General features: G+C 40.9%; 1 protein-coding gene across 1 annotated transcript in view; it reads right to left on the reverse strand.

The window, feature by feature from the left end:
* Nucleotides 1-17,614: 17,614 nt before the first annotated feature.
* The window catches only part of LOC101431133 (Fc receptor-like protein 3), a 118,107-nt gene continuing 111,956 nt past the window's right edge, over nt 17,615-23,765 (reverse strand). The window contains 5 exon segments of the mRNA XM_058309298.2: nt 17,615-19,437; nt 19,568-19,599; nt 19,910-19,978; nt 20,202-20,287; nt 21,576-21,603. Coding sequence (XP_058165281.1) covers nt 19,339-19,437; nt 19,568-19,599; nt 19,910-19,978; nt 20,202-20,287; nt 21,576-21,603 — 314 coding nt within the window. The 3' untranslated portion in view covers nt 17,615-19,338.

The raw sequence follows: 23,765 nt of genomic DNA on the forward strand, positions 1-23,765 counted from the left end.
AACTGCAGAAGAGAGTGTATATCAAGGGGCCTGTGTCTCCTGCTGGTTGACAGTAAACAACTCCCAGGACAGACTGATTGGACTTGAAGAAATCCCACAGGAATTGCCAAAAACAGCTGGGAGACAGCCCCCAATAGAAGACTGGACTTTTTGCTGACAAGCAGGATGGGGGCTTTAAGTTATTGTAATTTGAGCTATTAACAGAAAAAAGTCTACACAGAATGCTGACGTTTGGAATAAGCTGGTCACACATGGTTAGAGGCAGTGCATTGTCTGAGCTGGAGCTAGGAAAGCAAGGAAGTTAGGCAAAGTTGTTTGCGTCACTGCCTCCCTCCCTGAGGCAACAGTGGGTTTCTACCCATTCCCCCTGAGGAGTCCATGTTTTTTTCCAGGCTCGGTTAGAATCCCAGCAGGTGGGGTGCCATCCCTTCCACCTGTGAACTCCCCTGACACCTATCTCAAGCCTCTCCATGTTCATCTGGTACAATAGCAGGTTTCGTCCCAGAATGGGACCCCTAAATATAGGGTAAGGGTCACCAGACCAAGTGATGGTATTATGTCCATGCAGACCTCAGGAAACAGCTGAGGAGGACAAGACCACTTCTTATTTAGGATAATATATAGTTATTAGAATACTGAGAGACAAAAAAGAGAAAAGAAAAGGGGACTTACTGAAGCTTCCACTGACTGGAGCTGTAAGAGAGAAAAGAGCTATGCATTAGCACAAGACAAGGACTTGCATCCCTTTTACCCCAAGAACTGCATGCCTGCTTTCTACTTCCAGCCACGAGTTCCACCTGTCTCTGAGAAGCAGGATCACACTCCAAGCTCAGGCCAGACTCAGACAGAAACAGGTTTGATTTTTAACTGTGTCACCTGGGGCAAACTACGTAAACTTCTGAGACTCAGTTTCCTCATCTGTAAAATAGGTACCATAAAAGCAGCCTCTTAAACTTGTTGTAATGAATTAAATAAGTAAGGCCTTAATAGAGGTTGCTGTCTTTATTTTTTATATGATTGTGGGCCTTTGAGACCTGGCTCTTCCCTCTTCTTATCTAAAATATTCTTCTTGCCCTTCATTACCAAGCAAAGTTACACTCACTCATTAAGTTTCAGATGAAATCCTACCTCCTCTGCAAACTCTCTTAGATGCCTCTAGGCTGCAGCGACCTCACTTTTCTCTTGACAGAGAACAATTATCAACATAGCTTGTTTGAAACTCATAATTGCACATGCAGTATGAGGTAGTGGCTAAGAGACTTTGAAATGAGTCTTAGAGGGGTCGTGCTTATGCACATCTCAGCAGGATCGCATTGACAGCCAAGTAGATACAACTCCAGGTAGTAGTGCTCCTGAGGGCTATGGAGACACCCAGGTCCTATAGTCATGGCTGATGGCTCTGGAGTTCAGTGCCTTGCCAGTGGACCCTACTTTGGAATTTGTGCTCTTGAGTGTGATGGAGTTGAACTCAGATATGACTTTTCTACATATGCCTCTTTTGTCCCTTTCATTGAACCTGTGGTTGGCACTGGGATTGGTGTAAGCCCAGGAAACTTGAATCTCTGGGCTGTCCATGTACCAGCTGGGCCCTGAGTCTCAGTGGAATTGTAGCACCTACTTTCCAGTTTGTTGGATTTACCCAGGTCTGCTGACAGGGAGGTGAGGATGAACAACCACCTCATCAAGGAACTGAGAGGGTCTATAGCTGGGGGAACAAGACTCCCATCCACCAGCCATGTGGGATCAAAGCCCCCCCTCATTTGAGAGATGGAGTTGGTGTCACAACTTCAGGGTCCTCAGGATGGAGGAATAAAATATGGACTAGAGTGGACTTACTGGTATTCTACTATAGAATTATTGTGACTCTAGCAATGGAAGAAATTATATCATTGATGTGGACACAGTGGCCACTGGAGTTGCTGAAGGCAGGGAGAGGGAAAAGGTGCTATGGGGGGCATTTTCGGGACTTGGAATTGTCCTGAATGATATTGCAGGGACAGATGTAGGACATTATATATCCTGCCATAACCCACTGAATGGACTGGGAAAGAGTGTAAACTACAATGTAAACTATGATCCATGCTGTGTAGCAGTGCTCCATAAGCATCACCAAATGCAATGAATGTACCATGCTAATGAAAGAAGTTGTTAATCTGGGAAAAGTGGGGTGTGTGGGGAGTGGGGCACATGGGAACCACCTATATTTTTTAATGTAACATTTTGTATGATCTATGTATCTTGTAAAAACAAATAAAAATATATTTTAAAAAAAGCATAGTTCCCAAGGTCAGATTATGATTTGAATCCTGATTCTACCACTTTACTAGCTGCATGAACCTAAGGCAAGATATTGAAGTCTCTGGGCCTTAGTTTCCTCATCTGCAAAATGGGAGTTACAGTATTTCCACCTCTTTGACCGTTAGAGGGTTAGATAAATGAATACATGGGATATTCTTAGAAGAGTGGCTGGGACATTGGATTAAGTCAGAATGAATTATTAGCATAACACGTTATCCTATGACTCACTGCATAGTATTTTTCTTGTATTGCAAAGTCAAATGTTCTTGCATTTCAATGTTGACTTTCAAATCAGAGCATTGGCGCTTGAGGATAGAGGTTATATCGTCTGAGTCTGTGTCCTTGTGGAGCTTAGCACTGTGCTATGCTGAGTATATGTATCTACTCATTCACTATTTACTAAGTTCCATAATGTGCCAGTCACATTAATAGCTGTTCCCTGACTTAGGGTCTGGGAATATAGCTGAGAACAAGACAAACATGCCTAATAAATATTTAATGTAAGAATAACTGACTGTTCTTTAATTCCCCAGCTTAAGCTACTAGACAATCAGTACTTCATTTGGACAAATATTGACAAGAAGTACAGAAGCGGAGGAAAAAAATCAAAGGGAAGTCACCTTATTTTTTCTTTTCTCATGCTCTTTGCAAACATCAGAGCTGGTCTGATCTTTAGAATACAGAGAAGGAAATGACTTCTCAGAGGAAGACCATTTCAGCCTCAGCTCACAATCAGGACATGGTCCTTTCACAAGAGACTCTGGGTCTTCATGATCTGTGATTAGGGAGGTAAAGGAATCCTTTTTTTTTTTTTTTAATGTGAAAAAATAAACCAACTTTGGGGTAGGCAGAATTTTCCATAAGCAATTAAAAGTAAAAAAGAATGAGGAACACACTTCAGGAAATTAAATACCACCCCCCCCCCCCCGCCAGCCATTTACTATTAAATCGATATCTCTCGCCTTTGTTCATTTCCTGCTGTTCTGAAATTCTGAAATAGGAGTAAAAATCCTCCAGCCTGACAGCCCAGAGGAGAGGGCGTTTGCTCATGGAGAGACTCGGGGTTCTCAGCGGCAGAGGGCCCCCTCCCCCCCACCACTTACCAAGGATGAGAGTGAATGCCCACAGCAGCATGGAAGGCGGCCTGGAGGAGGAGGTGTTCTCTGGGAGACAAGCCATTCAACCCAGATGGACAAAGCAGGCCCTGGGGAGTGAATTCAGTAAAGCGCTTCAACAGTTTCAACGGGTCACGTTAATGAAGTGAAAGAGGGAAGTAGAGGAACCTGAAAGAATCAATCAGCCTTCTTCCCATGTGAGAGAATCCAGGTGATGAAGGACGATATTTACTATAATTATGTAGGTCCTGCTCTGACATCCTGGTGTGAGTAACTCCTGGAGGCTCCAGCTGTCATATTTTCAGAACTCTCCAGCCTCTATCCTCCAAGGAAATCCTAATTTATTTTCTCTGCTACCAGATACCAGGCAAGACTGCAGTCTTGTTGAGATTCACGTAAACCTAGGACGTACTTGAATCACTCAAGAGTTGAAGAACTTCTCGCTCAATGCAGAAATGCTCTCCTCCAGAACCCTGAAAGATCACCTCCAGGCAACTCTCTATGTCTTAGGTAGTATCGCAATCACAAGACAAACCACATCTTGTCTTAAATATATGAAAATACCAGGCTCATTTGTCTGGGGAAGCCACAACCTGTGATCTGAGAAGGAGGCAAACTGAGGAGTAAATTATAGCCCCATCATACTCTTCCTGGAAATTGACCATAACTTCTTTACTTCAAGACCAGGAACCTAAAATTTGCTACAGAAATCACTCAACAAATATACATTGATTATATAACCACATATCCAGCATGGTGCTGGGTGTTAGGGTATAATGGCATGCAAGATTCAGAAAGCTTTCTTTCTAGTGAGAGAGACAGACAAATAAACAGGGATTGAAATATAGACCAAAAAATGTGCTATTCAAGGTGAGAGACATCTGACCTCATTCTGGGGAATCAGGAGAGGATTCCCAGTGGAAGTGTTACAGCAAAGCCAGGAGTTCTGAACTATAGAAACTCACAACCGGCAATCCAGAAAGGTGGATGAACAGTTTTATTATGCGTGGGCCCAGAGGAGAGTCAATCTCCAAATTCTGGGCCCCGTTTTTCAGTTTTCACAGGTTTATATAGGATTTCAGGTGGGATCAGTATAACTTTTGCTCATTGGCTAACACATTGCTAGTTGAAATTTTGCAAGCAGGAGGGTTAGAGTGGCAAAAGGCAGCTGCAAGGTTGAGGGCTGATTTAGAGAACAGGGTGGGGGGTGAAGTCACTCGTTTGATATCTTTCTACTAGGCCATGTTTTCACAGGCTGATTTACAGAAATAGGGGCAGGAGTTATTTATTTGATATTCTCCTGCAATGCCATGCCCTCCTAGGCCGATCCACAGAAGTGGGGTCAGGAGGACTTGAAAGATATTTTGCAAGGTTATGCTTTTTATTCCTCAACAGAAGTAAATGTTCAAGTTGAAAGGATATCATTCTGGGACTGAGAGAATAGCACTGACAAAGGTGGAAAGCAGTCATCATCACCATCATCATCACTGGTTATCAGGGAAGTTACTAGACATTGGATGAATTATGAGTGGCCTGTATTCTCCTAATATAACAAAATTTTTCTATATATTCATCATAGTTTCTTTTTACAACTAGGGTTTGCATTGAACACTAACCATATCCAGGAGCTTAGAGGTATAAAAAGATGAATAAAGCCATCTCCCTTCCTAAAGATACTTGCGGGCAGTGTCTTTAGGTCCAAGCCTTGTAACCTTTCTATCATGCCTCTGCTGTCTTTATTTGTCCCACAGGGGGTGAGGGCACACAATAGCATTTGAGAACATGAGTTATAGAGTTCCATGAGCTTAGATTTAAATCTTGACTCTGCCTCTTATTAGTTGTATATTTAGTCAAGAACTTAGCCTCTTTGGGCCTTAGTTTCAAAACTGGCAAAAAGGAGATAAAAATAATATACTCTTTTAGAGAATGTTGATATTGATATATGTGTGAAAGTGTGATAATGACTGTAAAAATCTTAGCTCAGCGACCTGCACAGTGTAAACAATAAATAACCACTATTAATATTTTATGATTATGGAGTAGGTTGCCTTATGGTGCATTGTGAGAACACAGGCTCAGCAAGCATGACAGATTCTCAACAAATGACCACTTTTTAACTTACATGGCACTAAGGGTTAAAAGAGCAGAGGAAGCCAGCCCATCATGGCTGGTCCTCTGGGGTGGCCAACTGTCTGGGTCAGGGTTAGTGGGTGGCAGCTTTGCTCACCCTGTTTCGAGTTGGGAATGAAGGATACTCGTGTTGTCCAAGTGTGGCATTTTTACATACCCCCGGGGAAAATGGCCTTGCCACTGAACAACGAGCATGTATCAATCGACCTTTATGCAGAGTTCCCACTCTGGCAAGCAGCTGGGGCTGCTGGTTCCTAGTTTGGGGTTCCAGGTATGATTAAGCTAGTCAGGTCTGTTCATTTAGAGACATAGCACCTCCCCAGGGGCTGTGAAATGGAAACACATTGAAATATCTGCATGCAAACAAGCAAGAGGGGAAAAGGGGGGATTAGCCCAGGGCTGGGAGATGGCTGCTGATGGTATCGGTGACTTCTCCAGCCATGATCATAACCGGGAAAGCACTTTATAACTCACATGGCCTTCTGTCAACCTTTTGTATCCCTTACAACACTGAAACAGAGTATCTTATGTAAGTAAGAAAAATATTGATTTACTAAGAATTTTAAGGAAGTTGGGATCACATCTTCTATTTATTTGTTGCTGGGATCAATTTTGTTGAATGAATAAATAAAAGAATTTCAATTAGCAAAATAAAATTTCAAGTTTATGACAATATACATGATGCTAAAAAAAATAAAAACAAAAAACGTTTGTTTGCAACCACTGTATAAAAGTTTAAATACTTTAAGTGCTATTTTGTTGTTGTGCTTAAGTCACTAACATAATGCTTCAGTTAAAAATCGGTGCCAAAACTTTCATTTTCATTTTGAAACTTCACCCATAGATGGCATATGCCATGACTTATAAAACTATTGCTTGACTAATCAGGGACAACTTTTAAGTTTTATATTAGTGAGGGACAGTTATGCTTGGTTTCAGAGACAATATAAGAAACTATAAAATTCTTGCACTTCTCATGCATATAAAAAAGCAATTAAATTTCTACATTTTAAAAATAAACTTTTAATTTTGGAATAATTTTTTCATTTATGGAAACATTGCAAAGATAATATAGAGAGTTTCCATATAATCCTCACCCCATTTCGATTTCCCTTAACATTATCAGCTCACATTATTTTGGTATGTTTGTCAAAACTAAGCAATCAGCACTGGTACATTATTTTACTCTAGACTTTACTCAGATCTCACCAGTTTTTCTACTAATGTCCTTTTCCTGTCCCAAGATACCATCCAGGTCACCACTCTGCATTGAATTGTCTTCTCTTCTCATCCCTTTTGGTTTGCAACAGTTCCTGTCTTTCCTTGTCTTCTATTGCCTTGACAATTTTGAGGCGTATTGGTCAGGTATTTTGTAGAATGTCTTCCTATCTGGATTTGTCTGGTGTTTTTCTAATCATTAGACTAGGGTTATGGGTTTTTAGCAAGAATATCACAGAGGAAGGATGCTCCCTAGTAAAAGCATTTTGGGGAAAACAGATGTGGCTCAACCAATTGGGCTCCCATCTACCATATAGGAAGTCCAGGGTTCGATGCCTAGGACCTCTTGGTGAGGGCAAGTTGGCCCACATGGAGTGCTGGCTCATGCGGGAATGCTGCCCCACGCAGAAGTGCTGCCCTGTGTGGGAATGCCGCCCAGATTGGGAAAAAGCCCCGTTCAGGAGTGCTGGCCGATGCAGAGAGCTGGCACAGCAAGATGATGCAACAAGAGACACAGAGGAGAGAAAATAAGAAGACATAGAAGAAGAGGGAGTTGAGGTGGCACAAAAGAATAATTGCCTCTCTCCCACTTCTGGAAGGTTCCAAGATCGGTTCCCAGAGCTGCCTAATGAGAATACAAGCAGACACAGAAGAATCAGAAGAATGCACAGAGAATGGACACAGACTGAACAATGGGGGAGGTGGGGGGAATGGGAGGGGAGAAATAAAAACAAATCTTTTGAAAAATAAAAAAAATTTAAAAAGGATTTTGGTACGTAATAGCAACATGCAGTGATGATAACTTTTTTTTTTTTTAAATAGTGGTGACAGCTCCAACACATGCTAAGTCACTTTCATTATATAAAAAAAGGGGGTGGGAATTTTATCACTCCTTTGTGACAGCAACAAGGATCTGAATTCAGAGCTTTTTAGACATTTGTACCTTTTATATATCTTCATGATTCATCAAGAGTTTGTTTCCTTAAAAAAAAAAAAGAAGTCTTCTTTGCCCTAAGTAAGTCTAAATGCAGCATATACAAAACAGTTAAGAATACAGATAAACTCAGCAACCAGTGGAGACCAGTGTAGGACAAGCTATTTTCTTCTAAACATGGTTCCAAAGGAAAGGCAGTGATAAAGACTTTGGAATTTCATCATTTATTATGAGAGGAGAGGAGAAGAAAACTTTTCTTTAAACTTTCAAAATATATCTGTGCAGATGATGGGTCTTTAGACCATGCTGAGTCAACAGTTCAAATAAACTACTTGTGAGCCCCAGCCTAGGGTAGGTGCAAGGTCGTGTGGGAGGACTGCTGGCCCTGTCTAATGGTCTGGCTGGCAGGCTTGTTCCCCAAGAATGTTGGGAGAAGCCACTGGAAGGTTGCTGGCTGCTCCAGCATGGCCCCAGCAGCCTCACTGTAGCAGGAGGCAGGATGCTGTCTGCAAAGGGTGTGGGGGGGTCAGCACAGCATTTGAGACATTTTAGCAGATGATGTTAATCTTGATCACTTGGTTAAGATGGTGTTTGCCAGATTTCTTCACTGTAAAGTTACTATTTGTCCCCGTACTCTATAGTTTGGAAGCATCCCACACTCAGGAGTTGGGATAGAGAGATTGGTCTCCTTCTATAAAGAAGATTTGTTTCTTCTTCCCCCATTTATTTATGTATACAATTATTTATTTATATAACAATGGATTCATGCATATTATTTTATACTTTGAATTATAATCTGCTAACATTTATTTTGTGGCTTTAAGTTTCTAACTTTGGCCACTGGGAGCGCTTTCAGTTTGTCTCCTGTGTCCCTTTGACATGCCACCATCCTTCTGTTGAGCACTTCCACACTTCCGGACACTACAAAATACTCCAGGCTCATCTTGTATTTTTCCTGCCCCAGCTCTAGAATCAGCCATTCTCCAAGGAGCCCTGCTTCCTTCTATAGGAGAATGGTACTTAGAAACCAAGATTTTTGTTATAGGGGTAAAACTATACATTTTAAAGCAAGTGATAGCCAGTCTGTGGTCTTGAGAGTGCTTTATGAATAGAAAAATACTGGACGGATAAATTTTGTTTTCTTTCTATTAATCGCTTCTGCTCCAAAACCAGTGGCTATGTTTTCTATAGCCATTATCTGGAGCCTGGATTGCTAGGGATGGACGAATAATCCCTTGGAGTGACCAATCTCAAACTCCAAAGAAAAGGCAGTGAATCAGCTGAAACAGACTTCTTCAGGGGCTTCTGGAGGCATTGTTCTTTCCATTATCCCTATCTATGAACAGGGATATTTCTAACTTCCTGTGGCAAAAGAAGATCTTTTCTGATTTTAAAAACTTTTCCAAGATAGTCTCTTGTTCTAGGTAGCGCTTTCTCCATCTTCACGAACATACAGAACTTTTGCTCAAAGAACTGGATGAAAATAAGAAGAGAATCATATCTCCAGGTAGTGTCCTCTATTCCACACTCAGGCCCCACACTGACATGGCAGGAGGTGTGCAACAAACACTAGACTTGATGTTAAAGTCCTGATTTATGGGTTTGGCTTTATCACTTCCAAGCTATGTGAGTCAAGGCAAATCTGATTCACTGAGATTATGTATTAAATGTAAATACCAAAATCTGTATTTTCCCCTAAATTTTATCTTGAACAATGTTAATTAAACCTTTAGAAAAATTCCAAGAATAATCCAATGAACTCATATGTATTCTTCACTTGGACTCATCAATTGTGAATATTTTGTCACACTTGATTACATTTTTCAGAGGGATGACTAAGATACTGCTGTCTGCAGGGTATATAAGAAGCTTGGATGGGCAGGCAGGCTTTTCCACAGGTGGTGTGCTTTGAGATGGAACTGCAGGTGGAAAGAGAAGGAGGAAGCTACAGGCTTGGGGCTATGGACTCGGGGTCTGCCTTCTTCATTGTGCCATGTTCCTGTGTGGAATTCCAAGGATCCAAGACTTTTATATTTGAACCCAAACTTCCAGGGCATTTTTGAAGGTGTATTTGTCAAGGTAGGATAATAAATTCTTTTTACTAGTTTGCTAGATTGATTTATAACTTTTAAAATCTTCAAATGTGTACTTTGAAGACCTCCGTTTGTGCTCTTGCCCTAGACTCTGCAAATCTTAGGGGCATACCTAACACTTATTCAGAAGGAGAAGAGAAATACTACTTCTTCATTACTTTCATTTATATGTAGAAACTGATTTTCTTATTACTTCCCTTGGCCAAAACTGAGTTAACATTTTGATAAAGAATCAGCGAAATATAAGTTTATAAACTATTAACTGTTTCAACTATTTAACTATTAGATTTTTGTGATTTCCCAAACCATACAAATTATTGGGAGGCTGTATATTAAAGAAAGTGAAAATTCAGATGCTAAAGTACAATCACCTATCTACTGATAGACAGCATTAAACTATGCATTATCTGGCCTCCAAATTTCATCTGTGACAACCCATTTTCTGCTGGAACTGCACATCGCAAAAGTACTTAACAGAAAGAAGGCTGCTTTAGAGAGGATTTTTTTTAAATTACACTGGAAGGCGTTCTTTTCTTAATGGAAGTGGGGAGAGTTTACATTTCACCAATTTACTCCAATTTAATTGCTCTTCATAGATTGGTGCCTCTGGCATCCATTTTAATCTGATTCAGCCTATTTCAAGGAATGCAAAATCAAGGACTATGGGAGTCAGGCAGGCAACATTAAGTGAAGGGAGCTAAGTGTAAGAAAAATCCACTGCCAGAAGGCAACAAAAATTTAATTATCTTTACTAAACAGCAGGATATATGTGCAACATAATATAAGCATGTGTGATATTGGAGATTATATTTTAAATCCAAATTTGAAAAATGCAAATTGGATTGCAGATGTGATTAATTATTAATTTTTCTTTTCATTATTCATTATTGTTCATTATTTCTTAATGGAAATTTGACTTCATCTTCACCAATAATCAGTGTCAGAAGTCACATTTCACATTGCAATTCACAATGTAGGATTTAGCTTTGTGTCCTTTAAATGGTTGTGATCTTTAGTTTTATGGTTTTATAAGGAAAAACAGATAGTTCCAAATGTATTTTGCACTTCTGACCATGGATGGAAACTTTACACAATGGTTTTCATATTTAGAATAACTTCTTCTGAGATACTTGTAGAATTCTGGAATTCTTGCATTGTCATATTTGTTTTTCATTATTATATTGCCCTATGGCTCAATTATTCTATTTATAACTCCTCAGGCCCACTATCAATATTAATAGAAAAATGCCAATTCTGCCATGACAGTTTATTTTTGGGTTTTTGTTTTCTGAATTCAGTTTTCAATTTCACAATTTGGGATATGCTGTTCAATCCATCCTTTTATTTCTGGAAACTGGTTTCAGTGAATAGGATCATGATTTTGTGTAAATGCTCATTAATGCTTGTTTAAGAAGAGTCAAAATGTTTATATGGGTTATATTGTCCACCAAGAAGGGCAAGGATATGACCTAATATTTTGTGGGGAGCTGAGGCTGATGTTGTTCTTTGGATGATGTGAACAAGTTATCTTCCTTCAGTTCTCTTTGGTGCCATGTCACAGAAAGCCACCTAAAATTCACATATAGGTGACCACCAAATTCTTCATCTTACTCATCAAGAATGTACTAATGTCTCTTTGCTATGAACTCATGGTTTTAATTACTGACTGTGAGATGCATTCCATTTCTAACTTTTTTTTAGCACAGAGTGATTTCTGATGAATGATATAATGCAGATTTAAGTTCCCTATCACTGCAAAATGTTGCCATATTGCATTTAAATTTCATAAGCAAGCTCAGTGTTAGCAATGACCACTGTAGGAGCATCATGTGTATTTTGTTTTCTAATTTTGTCCAGGTTAATTTACTTTATCAGGACTTACGGCAGATTGGAAAAATGGCCACAAATTCTTTTCCTACCTTCATGCATGTCCACACAATGTGACTTTGCAATTCTTTCCATCAAGAAGTGGGATCTATGTCTCTACCTCTTGAATATGGTTCGGTCTTATATCTTGCTTTGGCCAATAGCAGTGGCAAAGCAAGGCTATGCAAGTCCTGAGCATGGGTCTTAGGAATCCTTGTATAGTCCTGCTCTCACTGCTTGGGAGGCTACAACTTCCAAGCCATGTGAACAAGTCTGTGCTGGCTTGCTGAAGGTCGAAAGACCATGAGGAGATGGCAGGCATCCCAGCCATCCCAGATGAGGCTCTAAGGAACCAGAGAGCCCAAGCCCAAGCCCGGCTGACAGCAGATACATGAGTGAATCCAGCTGAGATCAGCAGAGCACCACCACACCAGAAAAACTGTCTAGCAGAATCCAACCCCAGTTGCCAAGCCACAGAATCAAGAGGTAAACAAATGGTTATTATTTTAAGCAACTAATTTCTTGGGTGGTTTGTTACACAGAGTTAGTAACTGATAAGCCTTTTCTCAATACACTAGTAGCACCATGAATAAAGTTTTATGTCCCATCTTAGTCTTAATGATATTGAAATATAGTTAACCCAGATGATATTATTTAAATTTATATTCTTGTCCACTGCAAAAGAAAAATGCCAGGGATTAGTTTAAAATTGTACACACTTCTTTCAGTTTGAAGCCATCTTTTAAACTTCTGGAGCTCAAGCCAATGTTTGATTCTCTTCAGGAAATATTTTTTCTGCCCTTAATAGACATTCTTTTATAGATTTACTCTTTGTGAAAACATTTTGTTTTCACTTAACACATAGCTGCATTTTGTAGTGGCAATACTTGATTTATGAATGTGGAAATAAATCCCTTTTTGAAGTTCAGATCTTTATTTTTCAATTCATTAAGTTCTTCATCATAACTCTCTGTCCCGTTATAATCTAACTATAATTCTTTTCATAATGGTACCTTTATTTGTATTTGATTGACAAAACACATTTTGCATATTTATCTAGGAATATTTTTTACTTTCACAAAGAAATGACTTTCTCCTTTCTTGAAACCACAATTTCTACTCATTCTGTCTTTTTTTTTTTGTATTCCCAATTTTGGTAGAGACATGAGTAGAAGTCATATGCCCCGCTCTTCTTAAATGTACCGTAAGTAAAACAATTGGGCAGTTGAGATCATAAATGGCAGCTGTGACTTGGCATCAGTGTTGGGGAGAAAATAAGGAATGGTAGAGACTGTGGCCCATTGGAGAACACACGTCTATTTAAAGGCAGCAGCTGCTATTTAGTTCCAGAGTATTGTTACCATGCCTGAAAATCTGCTATTACCTAATTTTCCAACTTTTTAAGAGAAACCCAAAGTTTAGATTTTTGTGTGAAATCTCCTGATTTCTAAATTACAATTAATTCAAACAATATATTTAAACATTCTGTGAGCCAGTTGGGCACCAAATGAAGATCCATGTAGCAGAAATTTTTATTCTCTTAGGATCAATGCATAGTATTAAGCAAAGTGGCTAAATATAGAGTAGATGAATGAATAAATGAATGAATGAATGATAGAATGGTATCTTTAATAGGGAAGAGCAAAAACCCTTCCACTATCCTGCCCTTTGCTTTGCTTCAGAGTTTGGGAGAGCAAGACAGGGAGATATAAGAGAAGAAAAGAATTCAGGAGGCCAGTGAAGGGCATTCGGAAAGAGATTTTATTTTAAAAAAGAAGAAAAGAAGCCCCCTTTGCCCAGCATGATAAACTACTCTTCCTTTTTGACAGATAATTTATTCATTGATGGAACCAAAAAATTATGAACCCCTTTTGTAGTAACTGTATTAGTCAGAGATCTCCAGAGGAACAGAACCAACAAGTTTTATATATTTATATGCAAATATATTATTGGAGGTGACTTATGTGGTTGTAAGGACTGATAATTCTGAATTCCATAGGGCAGGCCACAAGTTGGAAACTTGATGAAGGTGAACTTGAATTCCCCAGAAGAAGCTGCAAGTTGGAAACTTTGATGAAAGCGACACTGAGTTCCTCAGAGTAACAGGCTGGCTGAAGTAGAGATGAAATTCTTTCTGAATGCTGAAATCCTCAGTTCTTGCTTTCAGGCCTCCAACTGATTGGATGAGGAGACTCCTCTCATTGCCAAAGGCAATTTCCTTTGTTGATTTGTAGATATAATCAGTCATAAGTGCAATCAATTGACTAATGATTTAGATCCATCTACAAAATGCCCTCACAGTAACAATCATGCTAGTGCTTTCTTGACCAAACAACTGGACACTGTAACTAGCCACTTTAACACATGAAATTAACCATCACATAACTGCTCTGGCATTGTCTACAGATCTTAGAATGAATTATGGTTGAGGAAAATAAGTTGGTTGCTCCAAAAAATGAAGAACACTGAACCATCAATTATTTCAGAATATAGTGCTTCTCAAGCCCAAAGAGACATTTCTCAGATTTAGAGGGTTGGAGGATTTCCTAAGTTTGTCCTCTGGTCCAGTTCTTGGCAACTGGATAGAGGTCCTGCCTTAAAGAATTTCAGGATTTAAAAAAAGGTATAAGAGCCCAGCATAAGTGATGGTTGCTAGAGCTGACCTGAGGCTCTCTTGGTTGGTGGGAGTTGAGGATGGCTTAGAATAAAAAAGAAACTATGATATAATATTTATGTAATCAAAGGTTCTTTAAAAATAATAATAAATGGGGAACGGATGTAGCTCAAGTGGTTGAACTCCTGCTTCCCATATACGAGGTCCTGGGTTCAATCCCTGGTACCTCCTTAAAATAATAAAATAAAATTTACAAAGAAAGAAGCAAGAAGAAAATGATCCTTCTAAATTGGGGTAAGTCAATGTGTTGTTTTAAAAGGATCATAAAACACATCACATTAAAAAATCTCCCATTCCAGAGTATAAAATAGTCTCAAGAGAAGGTATTGACTGGTTAATCAAATAAGTCTGTAATTGGAATACACAGAATCCAGGACTCCTGAGACTCAGATTCTCACAATGTCCTAGAGTTTTCCAGACAGGATAAGAGTTGAATGTATGTGGGTGTGTCTGTTTGTAGGGGGATGAGGTATGAGGGAGGCTAGAGCAGGTTATGTATAAAAAACTTCATTTATCTCTGCCAGATTCCTACAGGTGCACTCTGAAATTTAAGAAGGAAAATAGGGTATATTGCCAGAATTCTCCAGAGGAATAGATCCAACAGGATATATGTATATGTACGTATGTTAAGAGATTTATTACAAGGAATTGCCTTATTTAAACATGGGGTCAGGCAAGTCTAGATTCCATAGGGCAGGTCAGAGACTTGAAACTCCAATAAAGCTCTAACTGGCTGGTTGGAAATTCTGGCAAGAGCCAATGCTGAAGTTGAGGCAGGAATTTTTCTTTTGACTTCTGTAATCCTCAGTTCTGGTTTTTAAGACCTCCAACTGATTAGATGAAAAGATTACCCACATTGCCGAGGGCAATCTCCTTTGTTGATTGTAGATGCAATCAACTGTAGTTCAAATCTCATCTACAAAATACCTTCACAGTAAGAAATAGGCCAGTGTTTGACCAAAAAACTGGATGCCAGAACCAAGCCAAGTTGTTACATGAAATTAACCATCACATAGGAGTATAGACTCAATTAGTAAGATTTTGAGATGCCCAGGTGACTGTCTTGAGCAGATTTTTGTTTTTTATTTATTTTACTTTTGCTATCTATCTATCTATCTATCTATCTATCTATCTATCTATCTATCTATCTATCTATCTATCTATCTATCTATCTAACTAGCTAGCTATCTACCTACCTACCTATCTACCTACCTACCTACCTACCTACCTATATATCTACTGTTCTGGGTACAAGTCATCATTCCTATTAGCACTTTGATTTCATTCTGGATCGACATACCTGATGTATGATCTTGATGAAGAGTACTGCAGTTTCCCATTTAAAAAGCCCAAGTGGCAAGATTTTCCATACCTGAGTCAGAGGATGGACATATGACTTAGGTTTGGCCAGTTAGATCTCTCTCACAAGAATTTGCATCTTAAACTGATGGTACTAGGGTCTGAGGCCATTTCAGTGGATGCGTCAGTATGTGACCTTACATTTCCCTAACATGACATTTGCTTTGGTTCCTGCTGCTTGGACCTCCAACACTCTCCTATTCACTTTCATTTGCTAAGCCTGATCCTCCAGTTGTCTGAGTTCTATTTATCCTTCCATTAAAGTACCCCTCTTTAAAAAAAAAAATCTGAAATTGCTTCCTGTTGCTAGAATCAAGAACCTGACTAAAACATTCTTTAGTGGACCTTCTGCAGGAGTCTACTGCCATGGTTAGGACTTCTATGTATGTGCCTGTGTTTGAGACCCAGTATGGAAAAACACAGTGGCTGGAATATTGGCAAAGGTATTAGAGATCAATAAGTTGTTCTAGGCTGTCTATAGGGCCAATACCTACCATAATGATGATGGTAACAATGATCCTAATATCAAAAAACATTTATTTTATGCCTTCTTTGCAACAGACATTTTTCAGAAGGTTATCTTTGACTCTTTCAACAACCCTATGAGACAAGAGTGGTTACTTACATTTTACATATAAAATAACTGAGGTTCAGAGAGGTTAGTAAGTTGTCCAGGGTCATATAGCTGGTAAATGGCAGTCAGTATCCCCACTCAGTCCATAGCTTCTTCTCTTTGCCCTCGGCCATGTTACCTCTCATCCAAAAATAGATAGGGGAAGAGGGGCTCCCCAAATAAACCTCATGGACCTCATGTTATTCTCAAGTCACATTTCCTGACCACTGTGCCAACTAGATGTTCTCAGAGCACATCTTGTTTTTCTGTCTTACAGCTTAAACCACTGATGAGTGCTTGTCAGGATGGTTAAGTCCAAAGCACAGAGCCACCTCTTCTGGGTGAAGTGTTTATGCTTTTCTTCCAAACAGGTCCTCTTTTTGTGTTCCTCAGCAGTCCTTTGTGTGTCTGTTTCACCCGAGCCACTTTGTCAGGTTTTCTTTCTCCTTTTAATTTTTCTATCTTGCTTTTGTCTATGTCATTTTTGTTATTTTTGTAGCAACCAGGACCTATTTTGATCCATTATTCCTTTTTTTTTTTTTTTTTTTTTAAGGATTTCCCACCTTTATTTTCAGAACACTTATCTATTTTTCCTAAACAAGTATCTGGCAACATGACAAGAATCTAAAATTTCTCTTGCAATCCAGAGCAAAGGGGAATATGGTGGTAAGTAGAGGTGAGGACAAGGAGGATAGATGAGACAGTCTGTGGTATTTGGCGGACCAGGACTCTGCAAAACTTGCCAGAGAAAGAAGGAGAAAGGCAGTTCTCTGCTGCTAGGGACAGTTGCAGTAAATTGTCTGGCAAAGACAGATCCATATTTATTTCAATTATCTCATGTTTCTTGGTGTGAAATCCTTATTTTATAACTATTTGAAATTTCTGGGGTCAGGGATTGAATGGATCAGAAATTAGGGCTGATAGTTATGTAGACTATTCCAGAAAGGTGTTCAGCTGGAGAAAGCCAGGTGTTTTTTTACTTTTTCACCCTTTTATTTTTTTTTAAGATTTATTTTATTTATTTATTTCTACCCCTTACCCCCTCTTTGTTTGAGCTTGCTGTTTGCTCTCTGTGTTTGCTTGTTGTGTGCTCATCCCCTTTTTAGAAGGCACTGGAAACCAAACCCAGGACCTTCATGTGGGAGGAAGTAAACTTACGGCTTGAGCTGCCTCCACTCCTTAATTGCTGTGTCTCCAGTTGTACTTCCTCATTATGTCTCCCCACAGAGCTAGCCCACCATCTTGCTTTTCTTCTTTAGGAGGCACCGGGACCGAACCCAGACCTCCCATGTGGTATGTGTAGGGACTCATCTGCTTCCCTTTTCTCCCCCTGTTAAACTGATATCAATCTGAAAGTTAATTTAAAAACTGTATTAAGAATTAATCATTTTTTTCGGTATGGGAAATAGAGGGTGCAGACGGAGGAAGGGAACACTTTTGTTAGGAATTTAATCATTTTGAGGTAGTTTTTCATATAATTAAACTACATTAACATAGTATAAGCAAATGGATATAAAAACATACCATTAGGGAAACAGATGTGGCTCAACCAATTGAGCTCCTATCTACCATATAGGAGGTCCGGGGTTTGATGCCCAGGGCCTCCTGTGAGGGTGAGCTGGCACACATGGCGAGCTGACCCATGCAGAGTACCAGCCCACGCCGGAATGCTGCCCCACGCAGGAGTGCTACCCTGTGTGGGAATGCTGCCCAGTGCAAGAAAGCTGCCCCATGCGAGAGTGCTGGCCAATGTGGAGAGCTGGCACAGCAAGACGGTGCAACGAGAGACACAGAGGAGAGAAAATAAGAAGACATAGCAGAACAGGGAGTTGAGGTGGCGCAAGAGAATAATCACCTCTCTCCCACTCTGAAAGGTCCCAGGATCGGTTCCCAGAGCTGCCTAATGAGAATTCAAGCAGACACAGAAGAACATACAGTGAATGGACACAGAGAGCAGACAACAGGGGGGAATGGAGGGGCAGAGAGAAATAAAATAAATTTTAAAAAAAATCTTAATAAAACAAATACCATTAAATGCAGAGATCATTCTCATTATTTTGCTTTTCACAACTAGTTTTCTTATTCCAATTAGAAACTACTTACACTACATTATTTTGTTTAATTTGTTTATTTACACTGGCTTCATGAGGCAGAAAATAAAAATAATACAACAATTAAGACTGAAATGTATGCAGAGAGATTAAATGTGAAGGGAATAGTGTGAACTAATAAAGCAAAGCCAGGAGTAGAATTAGAACATGAGCACACATGCCAGAACTTCCTGCCCAATTGTTAAAGTGGGTTAAAAGTTCAAGTCTTGGTTTTCTTGTGGCCAAAGCAAAGAGGGAAAGACAGTGACAGGATCTGCTGCCCTCAGACCTTCTCGAGGATTCCCTGAGTGGCAGAACCATAGTTTGTGACAGAGACACTGAGTTTGTGCTGTGAGTGGGTGGGTCTAGGTTTCCTCGCAGTGCTTACCCAATTAAGAGCCCTTAGTCACAGTTAAACCCAAGTGTCTCCCAAAGGGGCTTTGCAGAGGACCCAGTGGGCATCCCCATCTGGACCCTGGGGGCACCTGTGTTCCTGTTCATTGTATGCACAGAGCTGACTCTGCACAGCTGTCCCCTAGGGGACTCAGACACTTGTTCCGATCACATGGGTCAGCTTGCCCGTTTTTTCCCCTGCAGCCCTGGCTCTCCTGGTTGAGGCTCCTGTGCCTGTGGTGGTCTCACCTCAGAGTATAATCGGGGCAGTCCTGGGTGAGGGTGGAAGAAGCACACAGGACACAGGGGAGGAGAACTGGAAAGATTCTCCAATAGGCAGCCCCCAGTCCTCGAAGAAAATGCAAGTTCTCGGGCATGCAGACTGGGTGTTCTCATAACTTACTCTAGCATCTTCATGTGGTGCTTCCTTAGTCACTGGCTTATTGAGTTCCCAGCAGGAAATACTCCTTTTCTTTGGAACCGATAGTTTAGGGCTCCCAGGAGATCCAGGTCCTGATGAGCCGAGTCAAGGTCACGACATGCCCACAGGGCATTCTACCTAGGCTCTCCTTCGGTTCCTTCCTGCGTAGGCTGCTGGGCTGAGGCTCCTGCAGGCTGCACCTTCTTCACCTCAGAGTAGACAACTGAGGAAGCCTGAGAAGGAAAAAGTGCAAAGGAAGTTAATGTTTCATTGAGGGCCCATTGCGTCCAATGCACTGAACTAGCTACTTCATTTAAAGGCGAATGAGCTTTAGCAATAGAAAAGTCGGGAACTTGAACCCACCTTGCCTTCTGGAGGTGCTCCTTGGTGCTCTGCTGGGGAAGAAAAAGAAAAGGATGAGCAATGGGCAAGAGTGGGCCTGTTAGAGCCCTGTCTTTCAGCTTCATCCCCAGAGCTTCAGCCTTTCTCCCAGGACAGGAAATAGACACCAATAGCAACAGACCCTGAAAGAGACAACCTCCAGCAGAGGTCACCTTCCTTTTGGATGTGCAGAGTGATGCTCACCATCAGTGCTGAGGGGTAGTAGCTGCAGCTCCGAAGGGCGCTGCCGTGCCTGGCAGCAGACCCTCCCCTCAGCTCCAGCAAAGACACCGTCAGAGTGAGAGGCTCTTGCCCAAAGCTTACCTGCACCTTGCTGTCCCTGGTGAGTGTTCCAAATTTGGGAATAAACCACATCCAGACATGTTGGATTCACTGAAAGAGAGGGCAAGGTGATGCAAGAGACATGGCCGAGGGCTCACATACGGCACTTTTTCCAACCACCTGCTCTATACCTACTCCCCAAATAAGTCTCAGTAGGACTTGGGGTGTCAAGGATTCCCACCTCATGAGCTCTTTCTCTAAAACAGTCCTGTCCTGCCACCCCCTTCACTAACTAGCCCAGCCCCGGAGCCCACATCCTAACAGAAGTACTCACCATTGTTGTACATGGTTTCCAGTTTCTTCACCGGGGCAGGTAAGTTGGCGTAGGTGTGTTCCTGGGGACCTGGGCTTGGAAGGTTCCTGTAAGACATAAATATGTGCCAGTGCCTGGAACAATGAGTGAGAAAGAGGGTGATAAAGGCTGGCAAGGGAGCCAAGAAGTAGACAGTCTCAGGGAATTGGGTATCTAGAAAGGCACGTGGTCTTGCAAGATTGGTGGCCTGCTGCCTGCTGATACACCTGTGCATAGATGGGCCAGATGAGGTCTGAGGCCTGGCATAACCAAGGAGACTCTAAGTTAGAGATTTCTGAGTCAAGTTCAAAGGTCACCTGATTGGAAATTTTCATCGATAGCATCTCTCATTATCATTTCTTTCAAAGGGATAGATTATATAAAGTATTTTTCTATTATATTGGGCTGACATCCAAGTAAAGCTTATATTTCAGTAATACACAGTTTAATCATGGAAAAAATGAAATGGGGAATTTAAACAAACAAGAAAGCTTTGTACTTTATAATATGCCTTGAAATTATATTATCAAATCTAAAGGTGCTAAAGAGGTCAAGATGACTAGCAGGGGCTCTGAAACTCAGTTGTCATCACTGCCTATATGTACTGCTGTTGGCCAAGGTGGTTCGGAAGAAGATTCAAACTCTCATTCAGAGGAAGCCTGAGATGCAAAGGTTGACTGTGATACAAAGGAAAAAAAGTATATATAATTTATTCACATAAATTACGATCAATAAATGGTATATACTTAATTCAGTCTCTTTTTTGTACCCCACAATGTGTTATAAAATATTATATTAAATCTATGTCATCTTTGTAGAGATTCTAGAGCCAGACTGCTGGGTTGAAAACTAGACTTTCCCACTTACTAGCTATGTGACCTTGGCTAAGTTACTTACTTTCTTTGTGTTTAATTTCCTCATATGTAAACAACACTCTATACAATCAGTTAATATATGTAAATCACCTAAAACAGTGCTGGTACATTGTAAGTGCTATATTAAGGATTAGCTGTTATTATTAGGAATTGCTGTATTTCATTATTATTTATGGAAGTGGAGCTGGCAGGGCAGTTAGCAAAGGCTTCTTAGAAAGGGCATTGAACTGAAATTAGAAGGAAAAGTAGGAGTTAGATAGGGATAGAGGTTGAGGGGACAAAAGGGATTGTACCTGGAAAGAATAACACATGCTCAAACCCAGAAAAAGGGGACAGTGCAAAATATGGCATATTCACATTTCTATTTTTGAGTGCAATATAAATCAGGAGAATCCCAGCACCCTTAGCACATAGTCCATGCACAATTAATGCTGAACAAATGAACCAACACATAAGTGTAGGCTGGACACGGAGGCCTCACCTGTGGGAGTTGGCACCAGCACCTGCTCCTGCAAAGCCAAAAAGAATTAGTGTCAGGCAAGGACAAGCTCTCTCTTCGGCTGCATTTGGCATGAAAGGAGCCCACTCACTTCTCATGTTAACGGGTGACAGGTCCTGGCCTGAAGGACCCCTTGCTGAGAGGGTTACAGTTAGGATAAGCATCCCACAGCCACGTGAGTGCCAGCATGTCCCTGGGAGGCTGGTACCTGCGTCTGCCCCAGATATCTCTCACTTCTGGCACAGAGCCTGGCATAGAGTAGGTGCTCAATGTATGTTTGTGGAATGAATGAAAAAAAATGTGAAAACATGTAAATCTGTCTTCCCAGTGGCAAAATCATGTGCTTTACACTTGGAAAATTTAGTGATCTGGTTGCTGTTTGTGTAACCTAAATGAGTCGCTTTGCTTCTGTAGATCTTAGTTTATCTTTATGCAATAGGGCATGAGCTCTGGGGTCACGCTGCCTCAGCTAGTTACTAGCTGGGTAACTTCAGGTAAGTTATTCAACCTTCCTGTGCCTCTGTTTCTGTATCTGTGACATGGTACAACAACAATAATACCTCTGAAATGAGGATTCAATTAGTTAATGCTAAATGATAATAACAGCATTTGGCACATGTTAAGCACTCAATGTTTGCTAGTTGTTGTTGTTATTATTATTATTATTATTAATTTTACTACAAAATGTTCCCATACCTGGCTATGCATTTGAATTACCCAGGGTACATTGATAAATAGATTCTTGAGTCTTATTTCCAGAAATTCAGATTCAATAAGTCTGGGGTGGGTGGGATTTATTTTTCTGTCTATGGATGGTTCTGGTGTGTAGCCAGATTAATAGGATGGTTATACGATCCAGGATCATCGTGTTGCACAACTCCGTGGAGGGGCACTACGTAGACTACAAAGTGAACGTTGTGCAATTTGGAGTTGTGCAGTGTGGTGGACCTGACATGGTCTTCATGGTTCCTTCCAGTTTTAAGAGCCTGCGATTCCGTCCTGTATCCATCAGGCACAACTCAGCGCGATCCCATAGTATAAATTCAGGACATACTTGCTGTTTTAAAATTAACCGACCCACAATTTTGAATTTCTTAGGACTCTAATAATTTGGTCATCACTGATTAGCTTTGCTTAGGTGAAATCTAGTCCCATCCAGAAGGTTTAAACGGCAGAAACTGAAATGGACCCGGCAGGAACTATATCGGTCACCTTCGGCGGGTTTTAGCGCCACCTGCTGGAGTCTGTGCTCGTTTTTCCTCTAGTCTCCAGGTCAGTCGCTTTAAACTCTCTAAAACCCTGTTTCTTCAGGGCTGTGAGGATCCGGGACCTGCTTCACTGGTTTGGTGTGAAGTGGGCTCTCTTTTTGTGCCTCTCGTTAGCGTCCTTACGGTATGGGACGCTTTGCTGTGGAGACGTTCTGCAACCTCTGTTGACATAAGGCAATTTCGTTGTCTCCATTCGTGACTGGGATAATTAGTGAAAGCTGGAATCCTTTTCCTTTCTCCATTTTTAGGTACAATTTAACCTAATTTTGGCACCTGTCCTGATGTGTGGCTGTTGGATATCGGGGAGGGCACATAGGGTGTAAGTTGTATGCTTGGCCCCAGTAGGTCTTGGACTTGCTAATCCATACAGTAAGTTCAATACATCACAGTAGTACGAGAGCCTGCCCGCCTGCCTGCCCGCCCACCCGTCTCCCTTCCTCCCCCCTCTTTTTTCTCTCTCTCTTTCTCTTGTAAGGATTGAAGAAAGTGATGGAAGGAACCTGAATGGGGAGAGAAAAAGTTGCTATTTTATTGTGGAAAAATAACCTATCTTACATAAATTTGGGGACAAATGAATATCTTGGAGTCGAGGTAGTGATACCTGATTGCCTATTTCCAGCGGCTTGCTGGCTTTATGTGACAAATAGTCTTCTTTCTTTGGAGAAGCAGCCTCCATCTATTAGATGATATTCGTAGTTTGTCGGGTTTGGGTGGCACACTTTGACAACCTTTGGCTCAACCCCAAACCCCAGTCCTCCTTGAGACCCCTGTGGGAGCATTAAGGATACTGGACATTAAGGATGAGGCAGGCTCGCGGTTGCTACCAAGAGGAGCCAGCCTGCCTTGTATGAGTACAAACTGAGGAAGGAAGCTCGGGGCTTACTTCTGTCTATTCATGCTTCCC

This window comes from Dasypus novemcinctus, chromosome 13, assembly GCF_030445035.2.
Source record: "Dasypus novemcinctus isolate mDasNov1 chromosome 13, mDasNov1.1.hap2, whole genome shotgun sequence".
NCBI classification, from domain to species: domain Eukaryota; kingdom Metazoa; phylum Chordata; class Mammalia; order Cingulata; family Dasypodidae; genus Dasypus; species Dasypus novemcinctus.